The sequence below is a fragment of the Seriola dumerili genome, unplaced genomic scaffold (assembly GCF_002260705.1).
Source record: "Seriola dumerili isolate Sdu_G_001 unplaced genomic scaffold, Sdu_1.0 BDQW01000341.1, whole genome shotgun sequence".
NCBI classification, from domain to species: domain Eukaryota; kingdom Metazoa; phylum Chordata; class Actinopteri; order Carangiformes; family Carangidae; genus Seriola; species Seriola dumerili.
In genome coordinates, this window is record NW_019174596.1 from 475,832 (window position 1) to 488,628 (window position 12,797).

At 38.7% G+C, this 12,797-nt stretch overlaps 2 protein-coding genes across 4 annotated transcripts; both read right to left on the minus strand.

The window, feature by feature from the left end:
* Positions 1-123: 123 nt before the first annotated feature.
* Positions 124-5,795, minus strand: LOC111232887 (zinc finger protein 551-like). 3 transcript variants are annotated; one of them, XM_022760573.1, is made up of 5 exons: positions 5,767-5,795; positions 5,433-5,654; positions 4,738-5,295; positions 3,163-4,124; positions 124-1,868 (listed from the first exon to the last, which is right to left on the minus strand). In XM_022760573.1, exons 3-5 carry the CDS (start codon positions 5,282-5,284, stop codon positions 1,047-1,049), a joined length of 2,331 nt encoding a protein of 776 aa, XP_022616294.1. In that variant the 5' UTR covers positions 5,285-5,295; positions 5,433-5,654; positions 5,767-5,795; the 3' UTR covers positions 124-1,046. The 3 variants fall into 3 exon arrangements, with proteins under 3 accessions (XP_022616294.1, XP_022616295.1, XP_022616293.1); XM_022760574.1 differs by lacking the exon at positions 5,767-5,795 and having other exon boundaries at positions 5,577-5,726; XM_022760572.1 differs by lacking the exon at positions 5,767-5,795 and having other exon boundaries at positions 5,549-5,726.
* Positions 5,796-8,350: 2,555 nt separating this feature from the next.
* On the minus strand, positions 8,351-11,989 carry LOC111232889 (zinc finger protein 574-like). Its single transcript, XM_022760577.1, has 5 exons — positions 11,764-11,989; positions 10,838-11,027; positions 10,619-10,734; positions 9,835-9,978; positions 8,351-9,644 (listed from the first exon to the last, which is right to left on the minus strand). The coding sequence occupies exons 2-5, from the start codon at positions 10,980-10,982 to the stop codon at positions 8,802-8,804; spliced, it is 1,248 nt and encodes a 415-aa protein (XP_022616298.1). The 5' UTR covers positions 10,983-11,027; positions 11,764-11,989; the 3' UTR covers positions 8,351-8,801.
* Positions 11,990-12,797: the final 808 nt, after the last annotated feature.

The following is a 12,797-nucleotide window of genomic DNA, read 5'->3' on the forward strand; positions in this document are numbered from 1 at the left end:
TACAAACTCTAGAGTTGTAGTATTTTAATCCTTGTTGAGTTTGCTTTGATTATACAATTAAAAACATTTACCAACACTAATCTTAATAATGTTTTCAATGAAATTGTAGAATCAAGTTTTTTATGATCATCACATTAACTAGACTCACTAATTAAATACCACAAACACTATATAGTAAATACTCAAAGGAACAACAGGCTGTTCATTGAGCTTTTTCCTCTAGAGGACATTATAGGGAAATGCGTGATGTCTTTCTCATGGATACACACAAACACACAAGGCAATCTTGTAGATAAAGAATAAAAAACAATGTCAACATTCATATTAGCTGATCTTGCACCAAGGACAAGTGTTTATTTGCCTTTAGAAAAACATGTAAAGATACCTACAGACCATATAGATTCTGGAAATGTAAATCACAAGTTGACATTATTGACATCTACTGACATCATATTACTATATTACATGGTACCATTATTTGCATCGATAAAGTATTTAACATAGTACTAAAGGTCAAGTGCATATACACACAAAAAAAAATACAGTTTCAAGTTTTCAGCTGAACATTAAGAAATCCAGCATTTTCATTTAATTTAATACACATCAAAAAACCTAAGGATTCTATTTCTCCACACAAAAAGTACATTAAGGTAGAAATAAGGAATAGTTTTTAATGCTCTGAGAAATCCTGCACAATATTGCATAGACTTCATAACAATTAGTATACCATTTGCTCTCTTGGCACAACCCACAAACCTTACCCCCAAAAGCAAATGAAACAAATGAAGTTTGGAATGTTTTGTTTGAATTACAAAAGACTAACAAAATCTTCATGTTAAAACAAAAGTCGCATAGTCAAGTTATAGCGACACATATAAACAAGAGTCTATTCATACTTGTGGAAGAAGTTGCAGTGGGGGTAAATTTCTGATTTGTCTTTTAACCGTATTTATGTGGCTACAGGTTTAGCAAAACAGCAGGTGTATCCTTTGCAGGATAGGAAAGCACAGAATAAGTTTTATTCTTTTTTCTGCCCTCAATGTATTTCATTTCTCCTTATCAGCACAGGCAGGGTGTGAAATGTCAACCTCCATCTTAATTTCTTTCTCTGACTTCCAGTCTGTCAGCTGGCAGGATCTGGATGACCACAAATCGACATCAGAGCCAGAAGACGGAGGCTCTGTCTTAATATCCATTATTAGTTCAGAGGATGTACTAAGAGTAGAGAGATTCATGGGACCTATTTTTACCTCCGACTCTCCTGGATTTGTTTTAATAATATCTTTGCTATCACTGCCTTTAAATTCTTCTCTGTTAGCTTCGCCTGAGATTTCAAAGTCTTCTGGCTCATTTTTAATAGCACAAAGAGGAATGTCCCTCAGAGCAGATGTAGATGAGTTACACTTCTTAGACAAATCCAAAGGTGCTTCACATTCTGGATCCTGTTTAATCCTAGTTACCAAATCAAGAGGGGTGTCTAGCGGCACTCCAAGTTCAAGGTGTCCATTACTTGAAACAGGTGAGAGAGACGCTTGGGGCTGGACCTCCATAGATGAAACTGGCACCGTCTGAGCCGTTGCAGAGCCATTGGTTTGAGTTGGACAGACTGGAAGAAACAAGACAAGCTTAACACCAGGAGGAGGTTGTTTGTCAAGTGTTAGCTTCCATAACCCGTCTGATGGACCAGTGGACACACCCTCTTGCACAAGGTCTGGAGTAACAGGGTCTCCAACTGGAGCAGCAGGAGCAGCAGCAGCAGGCATAGTGTCTGTGTTTGCTGGATGTGATGAGTCTGGTTTTTCATTGAGATTTTTTGTCTCTTTTTTGTCTGAAGAGCTCTTTGTGGTCTGACGTTTCTTGGGAGCACTCTAAAATGGGAAAGACAACAAAAGCATCCCAGTTACTAAATTAATTATACAAAACATGCCAATACAACCAACATGGAGAGACTAAAAGTAATGCTTCGGCATTCTAAGAAATATGCTCATTCTCTTTCTTACCAAGAGTACAATGAGAAGATCAATACAACTCTCACATCTGTACATGCAGTAAATATGAAACAACTGCCGGCAGCCAGTTAATTTAGATTAGCATAAAGACAGGGAAAGCGCTAATCTTACTCTGTCTAAAGACAACAAAATCTGCCAATGAAGGACCCAACAGTTCACTAATTAACATGTTGTATCTCTCTTGTGTTAATTAGTATATAAAACTGTGTAAACATGTCAAGAAAACGAATAAGCAAATTTCTCAAAATATAAAACTATTTAAAACTTACTAGAGGAAAGATTAAATCACAGTTAAAAAAAATTTTTCTTTACAGAGCAATGCATTTACCATCGAAAGTGGTTTGTAAAGTATTTGTTGTTGGTAAGTAAGCTACAACATCAAAACTTTTACAGTCAGTTGCCAAACTATGTTCTATTTAAAAGCCATTTTGTCAGAAAATCAAACACTAAAGTGAAAAAGTAAACAAACACTAACACTGAGCGTATTTACATGCACACTAATGCATATAAATATCTTTGGGTTTTGGACTATTTTTGTCCAAACTTAAAAAGCTATTTAAAGACATCACCTTGGTAATTATGTACATTATTCACTATTTCACTAAGAACTAATAGATTAATTGAAAAATAATCGGCAGATTAATCAATAATGAAATTCAAAAAAATTTGTTCCTAAGATACTGAGGAATTGAGACCCACCTGCTCACAAAAACCTGGAAACTGTATGACCATGCATACAGAGATATGAATAACCAGGTTTCTAATATGCCATGTAAACACTATATCTTAAAAGATGATCAAAACCAAAACCACTCTTTGTAGAAAAATAAGCTTAGTAGTATTAGAAGCTTCTTGTATTAAAAGCATTGTTCTCCAGAAGCCAATTATGGAAGTCAGTGTTCCTGAAAGTCTTTGAATGTAGTTTTATTACCAAGGTCAAGCAATTTTCTGCAGTTTGATTTTCGTAAGGTTGAATCATTCATGGTTGATTTCATCTCACTCAACTGAAATCAATGGCTGGCTTTAAGGTGAAAAAGTATCTAAAAATACACAGCATTCTTTAAAAACTGTGTGGCAGCAGTATTGAAGAATTTGAATTTATTGCAGGTAAAAACACTGGTATGGTCCTTTAAAACTTTAGCCCCACACTCACCACAGGCTGGGGTGTTTGTCCACAGGTCTTGAGGTGGCTGTCATAGTTCTGCTGGTGGGGAAAGCCCAGTCCACAGATCTGACAAAGGCAGGGTGATTTGCCGGCATGACCGCCCATGTGGGACATTAACAGCAAGGCTGACCGGAAACCCTTCCCACACTCAGCACATTTCAGCACCCTCTGGTGAGCGCCGGCATGTTTCTTCAGCTCTTCTGGACTGTCAAACCTCTCCCCGCACTCCAAGCATCTGATCTCGTCCCCTTTCGATCCCTGGCTGCCCCAGCAGCCTGTATCCTTTTTGTGCTGCTGGAAGTCCACCTGACTGACAAACTCTCTCAGACATGCCACACAGTGAATGCGCTCAGGTTCACACTTGTGTTGGCGGTACAGCTTTGCCAAACGGAAGTGGCAGTGGCATCGTACACAGGTGTAAGGCAACAAACCAAGATGGGAGAAGCTGTGTTTCAGGAGAGCATTCTTCTTGGTGAAGGTCTGTGTGCAGTCTGTGCATTTAAAACTGCTGCGGCACGTCTTCCGCCGGTGGCGCGCAAGGGATTTAGGAGAGGAGAAATTACGGCCACATATTTCGCATACAACATCCAGCATACATTTGTGTAACTTCACATGATATTCACACGCCTTCAGGGAAGTAAACACACGTTTGCAGAGGTCACACTCGTAAAACTCATCCTCAAAGTGAGTTTTCGACAGGTGGTCCTTCAGATCCTCCTGTGATGCAAAGCCCACCAGACAGATGCGGCACACGAGACGATCCACCTTGGTCTGGGCGTGTGTGCGCAGGTGGACACGGTAGTTGTAAATCTGGCAGAAGCGCTTCCCACATTCAGCACAGCAATACGGGCGAGCCCCAGTGTGCAAGTTCATGTGGTCCTGGAGCTTGAATTTGGAGGGCAGCTGGAGATCACAGACGCTGCAACGGTAGTTGCCTGAATGACTCGACTCTGGGGAAGAGGGAAGGAAAAGGAAATGACTAAGGTTAGATCGTGATCAAAGCCATACACTAAGCACAAATAAATATGTTAAATAATTCAAAAACTAACAAGGTGTTATTCCATCGCTTGACTTTTTTTTTCAAATTTGTGGTATTTAGCCCCAAGCCCATTTGTTCCCACTGAAGCAGAAAGCTTTAAAAAATATACACTTTTATTTGTTTTTTTAATGCTAAAAACAGCTCAGCACTATGGTTTTTAGCTAAAGTTAGTTTAACAGGAGGAAATAATGCACTTGTTGAGGACTATTTTCAGCAGTGGATTACTACAGTCTTAGTTTTGGTCTTTTCATGGGATTTTTTACCAATAAGAAAAATATCACAAGACTTATCCTTTCAAAAGCATGTCCAAATCAAATCAAAAAGACTCAGGGCCTTGGAATGAAAATCACTTGCCATAAGACAAGCACGTATGAATGACTTTAGTACCAAGACTCTGGCATCAGCATGGATAAATATATACGTATATATATTGGACATTAAATTCAAGCAATTTAGCTACAGTTGTAGTTTTTGTGTAAACTTTTCACTGCTGCATGTTTATGAGTCAAGTGAATGAGCCATACCATTGTTTTGCCCTTCCTCTTCCTCATAATCATCCTCCTCCTCTATCTCTTCTTCCTCATACACATCTGAAACTTCACTGTCCTCCGAGTCATCCTCCACATCATGCTGCACATCTGTTGAACTGTCTTGTGCAGTGACTCCATCACAGGCCTCTTCCTCTCCGTCCTCCTCAGGTATTAGCTGTGGACCGTCTGTGGTTACCAGTCCAGCGGTGGGATCATCTACTGTGGGCTCTGACAGCTCAAGACATGCAGTGCCTTTGACAGCTTGTTCATCTTGTAGACTGTGTGCAGGAGTTAGGCTTTTGCAAGATGATGTTTCTGACTGAGGTGATGCAGAAAACACTATAGTCTGTTGTATATTTGAGGTCTGTTTTGCTGCTCCTGCTTCTTTGCCATCAGCTGACAGTAGTCTTTGTTTGTGTGTGCTTGAAAGTGAAGTGGGAGAGTGACTGGGTGTTTCTCTGACCGAGGTCTCCTGTGGCTGCAGGATATCCGGAAATCCCAACTCTGTTAGCTGGATATCAATGGTGTATTCAATGGACATGGCTGCTGGCTCTGTCAACATGAAACACAGAAAGGGGCAGGTGTCCAATTAGCATTTGACACTTACGGTTATACCTTAAAGACGCTACATTTAGTTTTATTGATGAACTAGACAAATAGTACGGTTACAAATGTCTGTGTCGCCCTACCTGTCGAGCGACTACATCTGAGGTAATTCTTCTGACTCTTCGTTTTTTCTTTTCTTTTTTATTTATCTACATAAACTGCCGAACAACTTTTGCACGGAAATTAATTTATGGCACACCTTAAGCGCGGTTCGTCATCCCGCTCACCTGGCAGGAGGAGGTGTTGATGACAAAGCGTGGCTTCACAACAAGAAGACAACAAGCTTCATCCTCGATGTTAGCTTCCTGTCAAAGGCGTAAATGACACATTTACAGAAGCAAAACAAAAGGATTCGTTTAGACGACTGAGAAACAAAGCATAACAATTGGTCGTCTAGCTAGCTGCAAACTCACTTACCCCGACGATGAAGGGGAGTTGGAAAAAAAAAGAAAACAAAGGATGCACCACGAGAAGAGGAAATCCACGTTGGCGCTCGAGCACCACTAGTGTCTTGGAGCGGTACTATATGTCAAAACAACAGCGCAGGTATTTTGTTACCAAGACGACGACTTTACCAGTAACTACTCTGTAGGTACTACAATACTGTCTTCAAGTGTATCTTGAGCAAAGTTACCAACCTGGCAAAGCGGGCCACAGACCCCCAGGGCCCTCCAAAAGAACTCAGTTTCACTCCCTATCATTTGGGTCAACATAATTTTATTAATCACACATTTTTTAGAAATTTACCCAACTAAAGTACAATATCATCATCACCTTGAGGATTAAACATGTAGTTTTAAGACCTGAACTGTTTTAGTTTATATCAAGCTAAAAGTTGAATTAGTTGGATTTCATCAAATTGCTTACATTTTTTTCTGTCAAGTGATTAATATACAGCAATGTCATATTATTCCATCATTGAGGAAAGGTAAGGATGAAACCAACAATTATTTTCATTATCAATACACCTGACAATTATTTTTCTTTAATAATTGATTGATTGTTCAGTGTATAAAATGTCAGAAAAGCAAAACACTGACATATTCAAATTGATTGTTTGGTCTGACAGTCATGATCCCAAAGATGTTGAGTTTACTATCATTTTCGGTTGAAAAAATGAAACTGACATAGTTAAGGTCAGTAGGGGCCCAAAAACAAATATTTGACCCAGAAAGTTAATCCGACTATGATATTGAGGTTGCTTCACATCACTTTAATTTTATGCTACTTTATACTTCTACGCCTCTTAAATTCAGTGGGAAATATTGTACTTTTACTGACAAAAATTCTTCATAGTAAATCAGGGGCATAGTTGTGAGAGGAATTAGTATAACTATGTGCCATTGCCCCCAACATAGAGAGGGCCCTCAAAAAGCCTGGAATTAAAAGTTTGTTTTTATCTGCACTTTTGTAATTTGATTTTCTTAGCATTATAAGTAAACTACAACTGTTGACTGAACAAACATAAATGGTTAGATTATAAATTTAAAACAATAGTAGATCATCTCATGCTACTGCAGATAGCAGACAAAACACTTTAAGGAGATTTGAAACACTAACAGTAAGCTCTATTTACTTAAGTAAATAAATATTACACAAAATTTTACAATTCTAAGATGCTTTTTTCAGTGTTTCTCAAATAATTACCAGCAGTTTTCACCCTTTTTACTTTTGTTTCTTCAAACATTACTGATGCAAATAAACCTACAGCAATATCAGAAAAGGTTAATAATTATTTTTAGAGTGACAGCACGTTCCAGTTACAGTATAACCATAGCTGTGAAACAGTAAAAAGAAAAAAAGTACATTATATTCTGAATTCTAGTGCAAGTAACTTGAAATTGCAGTATTAAATGAACTCAGTTACTTTAGTATCAAATCAGTACAAGTACTTAATTTTGGGTTATCATTGGTGGAAACTTTTTTAAAAGGGGTTCTTCAACTCTCTTCCACTCAAGTGCTGATTAGAAAAATGTCCTCCTATTCATGTGACCATAAAGTAAACAAGGTTTTTTAGTCAAATATAAATGCTACAGAAAAGACCCACAACAGCATGCCCCAAACTATAAAGGAAGGATGCACCAAGATTTGAGAGCTTCGACAAAATGTTGAATAATCAAAAGTTCTAATGGTTCAGCTGCCATGTGGCAAAAATACATATCAGTAAATCAGATGTTCTCACTGAAATGACCAGCTAACATCCTTATATACTCAAGACATCACAGAAGTACTACTAGCTTTGCAAACAACATTACAAAATTCTCCTCTAACCCTTTTTGATCATGCTGTTGCTAGGCATAAAGGAGTGATTTTTTATTCATTTTGTGAGTCACTAATATTATAGGCTAAGATGTCCAGTGTGTCCTATTCTATGGATACAAATCATGATCAACAAATGGAAGACCACATTTCAGGTTGTGTTCCTGAATTAGAACTGAAGACAAAGACAAAAAGGCAGGTTATTTCTTCAGCAGCCTCCCTTGGGATACCATGTTTTATTACATTTTTTGCAGTGTCCAGACACATTGCAGTTGGGAGAGAAACAATCCAATCAGTGAATAAGACAGGATATACACGGTTCCTTATGGGACTCACAGGCATTAAAAAGCCATGAGTTCCAATTGAGAAATTTAAGACATTAAATTTTACTCTAATGAGTGAAAAAATAAGGAAGAAAATTTTACTGTAAGACAAATCAGAATTATAGTGGATCGCTTTTGCCCACAAGCCAGACACTCCACATTGAATCTGGAGCACTTAGCCAAAATAAAATTGTATCAGAACTTAATTATGTTAATTTAAAATTCCTCCTGAATGAGGCTTAATTTAGAAAGGAACATAATCAAAATATTAAGTGTAAAAAAAAAAATGCATTATATGAACCAGAAGCTGTACATAACATATTTCTTTTGACAAACTGTCTAAACATTCAAACACAGTATCTTTACTAGGCATCTAATTTTCTTCAAAATATGTACTTACCCAATCTGTTTTGAAAAAAAAAAAAAAAAAAAAACCAAGAGGAAAAAAACATTAAAAAAACATTTTTTAAACCACAAAATGAGTTGAATAACTCAAGACACCAAGTAATAAATTCACACCACACGCATTTCACGCTTAAAAAACTGAAACAAATCATTTAAAAAGTTAATCAAAACAGTTTGTTTTTACAAATAAACTATGCTCTGTGACAAAGGGTGTAATAGATGGATTTAACAACATTTGGTTAGTCAATTTAGATGATGTGTCTGTTTGTCCATAATTCCATCAGCTCATAATCAAAACCCAACTTTAAATCCAAAATTTGCTAAAACAGTATTCTCAAAACCATTCCAAACTCATCTGAAACCATGATCTGGAGCATCAGAGCTCCAATGTTAAAAGAAATAAAGGCAATTCCTGACTAAAATCTTCAAAAACCATACACTTTCCACAATGTCCCCATGTGTAAATTATCTCTTTGCACTTGGGTTTTCAGGCTTTTCCTCTGGGTGGCTTTTCTGGTGAGCTTTCAAGGTGCGCTCACGGCCGAAGCTCTTCCCGCAGGTTGGACAGGCAAAGCGACCAACGGCGTGAGCCCGAGACATGTGGGCGTCCAGCTGCTCAGGACGGGCAAAGCTCTCTTCACATTCGTCGCAGGGGTGGGCTTTCCGTGGGGTGTGTTTCTCCTTCTTGTGAGCACGGAGCTGAATCAAGCCGGGGAATGAGAGGTCACATTCAGGGCACGGGTGCTGACGGGCCGGGGCTGGATCTGCTTTAGGTTTCTTCTCCTTCCCTGGGGCTTGACTGTCATCCTCAGGACTCTTCTTATCTTCCGTTTCTAATTTTGCTGCTGCTTTTGAAGGACGGCCTCGCTTTGCTCCAACTGCTTTTCCCTTTTCCTCTGCTGGGGTTGCTGCAGACTCCGATGTGCTGCTGGCCTTCATTGGCTCTTCAGATGCTTCTGCCTCATCTTTCTTTTTCCGCTTTCCCTTTTTCTCAACACCTGCTGGGTCTTCAGTTTTGGAAGGCCGTCCACGTTTCTTCGCGGATGAAGCGCTTCCGTTGCATTGCTGACCTTCAGGGTACTTCTCCTGGTGAGCCACCAGCTCTGACTCTGTTTCAAAGCCCTGACCACACTTCTTACAGCGATGGGTTTTCGCAGGGTCCTCCGGCTGTTCTGCAGTCTCTACATCTGGGCGGGGATGCTGAGTCAGACGATGAGTACGCAGCAGTCCAGCACTACGGAAGGTTTCATTGCAATCTTTACATACCGACTGTTTCTCTGGACACACTTGTCTTCTATGGGCTGTGAGCTACATAGGGGAGAAGTAAAAAGTTACACTGACACATTAAGTACTAAAAAAGTGCTTAATATTTGAAGCTAGAAACCTAGTTTAAATGGTAAAAGAGAAGCTAATTTCCCCTAGGTTTTTGCATTCATGATGTTATTCAGTTTTAATACTGGTAGTGATTTAATGACTGACTGACTAATTTTACACTCACTTCAGAGAATGTTTTAAAGCTCTCCTTGCAGTGAACGCATTTGAAGGGCTTGTCATCCTTGCTGTGTGTTGGCTGGTGCTGCGTCAATTCCTCAGATGACAGAAATGTGCGGTCACACACATAGCATGTGAACAATGTGTTACCCTGTGAAGAAACAAAATAAAAAGCCAAAGTTAAAATAATTCAACACCAACAACTACTTGTTAAATGTTAAACACAAGTGTTTCAAATTCACTTAGTTCACCAAGTACAAGAAATTTACAGAAGTTTGTCTTGGATTATTGACAACTAACACAGTAACAATCGATACAATATATGTTATATATACAGTGTGAATTCTCTCAAGTGAATCTAAACTCTCTCTCTATATATATATATATTTTTTTACATAATATCAATCTCAATTTCACAAATCAACTTACTAAAAGTAAATAGCTTCCAAAGTGCATTCACTTGTGGTAACTTCTGTTTGAGAACATCATTTTTTTCTTGCATTGCAATTCCATTAACTTTACAGCAACAAAAAGGATAAAATATTACAGAGTAGGACAGACCATTCCTTTGATCTCATGTGGGCAAATGACTGGAAAATTAGGTGCCTAAGGCATAAAAAACTTCAAAAACTTCATCAATCTTCATCATTTTCTGATGAAAAACCCCATCATAAGCACCAATTAAACAGTGTATTTATATGCATGTATAAATATTATTTCCCCTACACAAAATTTGAGTTACAAACTGTCACCATTGCTAGTGAACTGGATGAACTAATACTGTGCTATACCTGCTGAAGCTGTTGCTTATACTCTTCCCGGTGGCTCTTCTTCATGTGCCTTTCCTTGGCTTTGGCACTGCAGAATGTGATGAAGCACTGGAAACACTGCAGATTTTCATGCTGGTCTGGAAGGTGGACAGGTGGAGTTTCGAAAATCGTGAGATCATACCAAACCTTTCAGTTGCTTGAAGCAAACTGAGTATAAGTTGTGATCACTATACCACTTACAGGGTTGAACAGAGGGTGCAGGAGGTCCATTCAAAGTGATGGGTTTGTATGGTTCGGCTGGCTTTTCAGGGGGGACTTCAGGAGGTGGATCTGGTAATCCCCGTCCCATCACTATCTCCTCTATGTTCAAAATCTCAGAGTCCATCCTGGGATACTGGGTGGTCTCAGCACACACTCAAAAACAATTTTCCTGGATTTAAAGAGAGCAAGGCAGAAACAATGACAAAGTTACACAGAGGATACACATCAGATGAAAATAGCAGCAGTTTTATTAACGGACAACACAGCACTGCTATAAGCCCACAGATAGCGGGAATTACGTTTAAAATCAGTTATGTTCAGATAACAGACGACGACATACAAATAATCAGCCGTACTAGTTAGGCTGAGGTAACCTTAAAGCAACGTCTTATAACAGCCATACTGAGTATAGCCTAGGGTTTGTTTAATTATTAGTTCAGTTTCCCTCTGGGAATCACTCAAGTTTCAACTCATCCTGAATAGGTTAACGTACGTACGTTACTGCCGTTAAGGCCCCTAGCTAAGCTAACTAGCTGTATGCAAACTTACGAGCATCCGACCTTTGTTTGGCTTATTAAAATGCTTTAACGGGTCCAGCTGGTGAACTGAAACAGATGCAGAAAGGCTGCGCGCTTTAGTTTAATGTCTGTGCACGTAGCTAACGCGAATCGTAAAAAAACAGGCTATCGAGCGGGCTAACGCTAGCTAGCTGGTTAGCGCTAACAACACGGGCTGCCATTCAAAGCGGATTGAAGACTTTTCGTGCCTTTTCACAAACCAAGTTTTAACTCATTATTTGGCACTCGCATGCATCTGCCCTGAATAAATGTGACGTACGTTAATATCTGTACATAAAACAAATTATTTCTGTAACAAATGTAAAACTGAGTAGACATTTGCGTTACCTCTAACCGCTCTTTGAAGGTAGTTTGACTGAGAGAGTTGACCCCACAGACGTACAACGCACAGATCGGATCGGACTCTTCCTGGCGTATGTTGTGATAGCAGTCTGTACAACTAAGATGGCTGCCGGAGACTCTTCGGTACTATGTAGTTATTGATTCATGTTTAGACGAAATGTTCACACATCGAATATAGACCTGCCGAGTTGCTCGTTTGTTGATAAAGAGCAGTGAAAGAGAAGTAATTGCAGGAAGAAGCACAAACCTTTAATGGAAACAAAGCACGTGAGCTCAACTGTTGTGTAGTATAAAGTAGCATTATAATAACACATCCTGCTCTCAAAATGTTACCACACCTGTTAACACACCATACTAACACATATAAACAGCTACAACAAACAGTGGTAGAGCCACACATTTACGAGCATTGATTTGGACCGATTTGGACTAACCTAATTTTCTATTGAGTCTGAGTCTATGATTTATCTTCGTCACATGACCCAAAACAACTAAGTAAAAAGTACTTATTGTAATTTTCATTGACTCTACTGTAATAGTTATGTCTGTCTCCCTCCCCTATAGAGATACATGCACCCTTTTATATTAAGTCATCGACTGCATGCTTACACACATAAGTAAAAGTCCAACAATGTAAACCGTAGCTTATTTTACAAAATCAGTTTCTCACTTGTCTCTACATTTTGGAGTCCATGTCTAACATCAAGTCTATGGACATTTCACACCATCTAGACAACCATCTGTTTCTGCAATGCATTTGTTAGACCATATCTCTGTGACACAACGTACCCCCGTGTAATAAAATATTCATGTACATTTGATTTTCACTACTATTGTACAGTATCAGTACATATGACACACATAGTGACACTGTATTTTCCCTTTTGGATGAATAAATATATTTTCCACAGAAGACATTTTGACAAGTCACATGTCTCATGTATGAGAAAGAAATATCTCATGATTTATGAAGTGAATGCATTAAAACTGGTTACCTCTGAATATATTTTAATTACCAC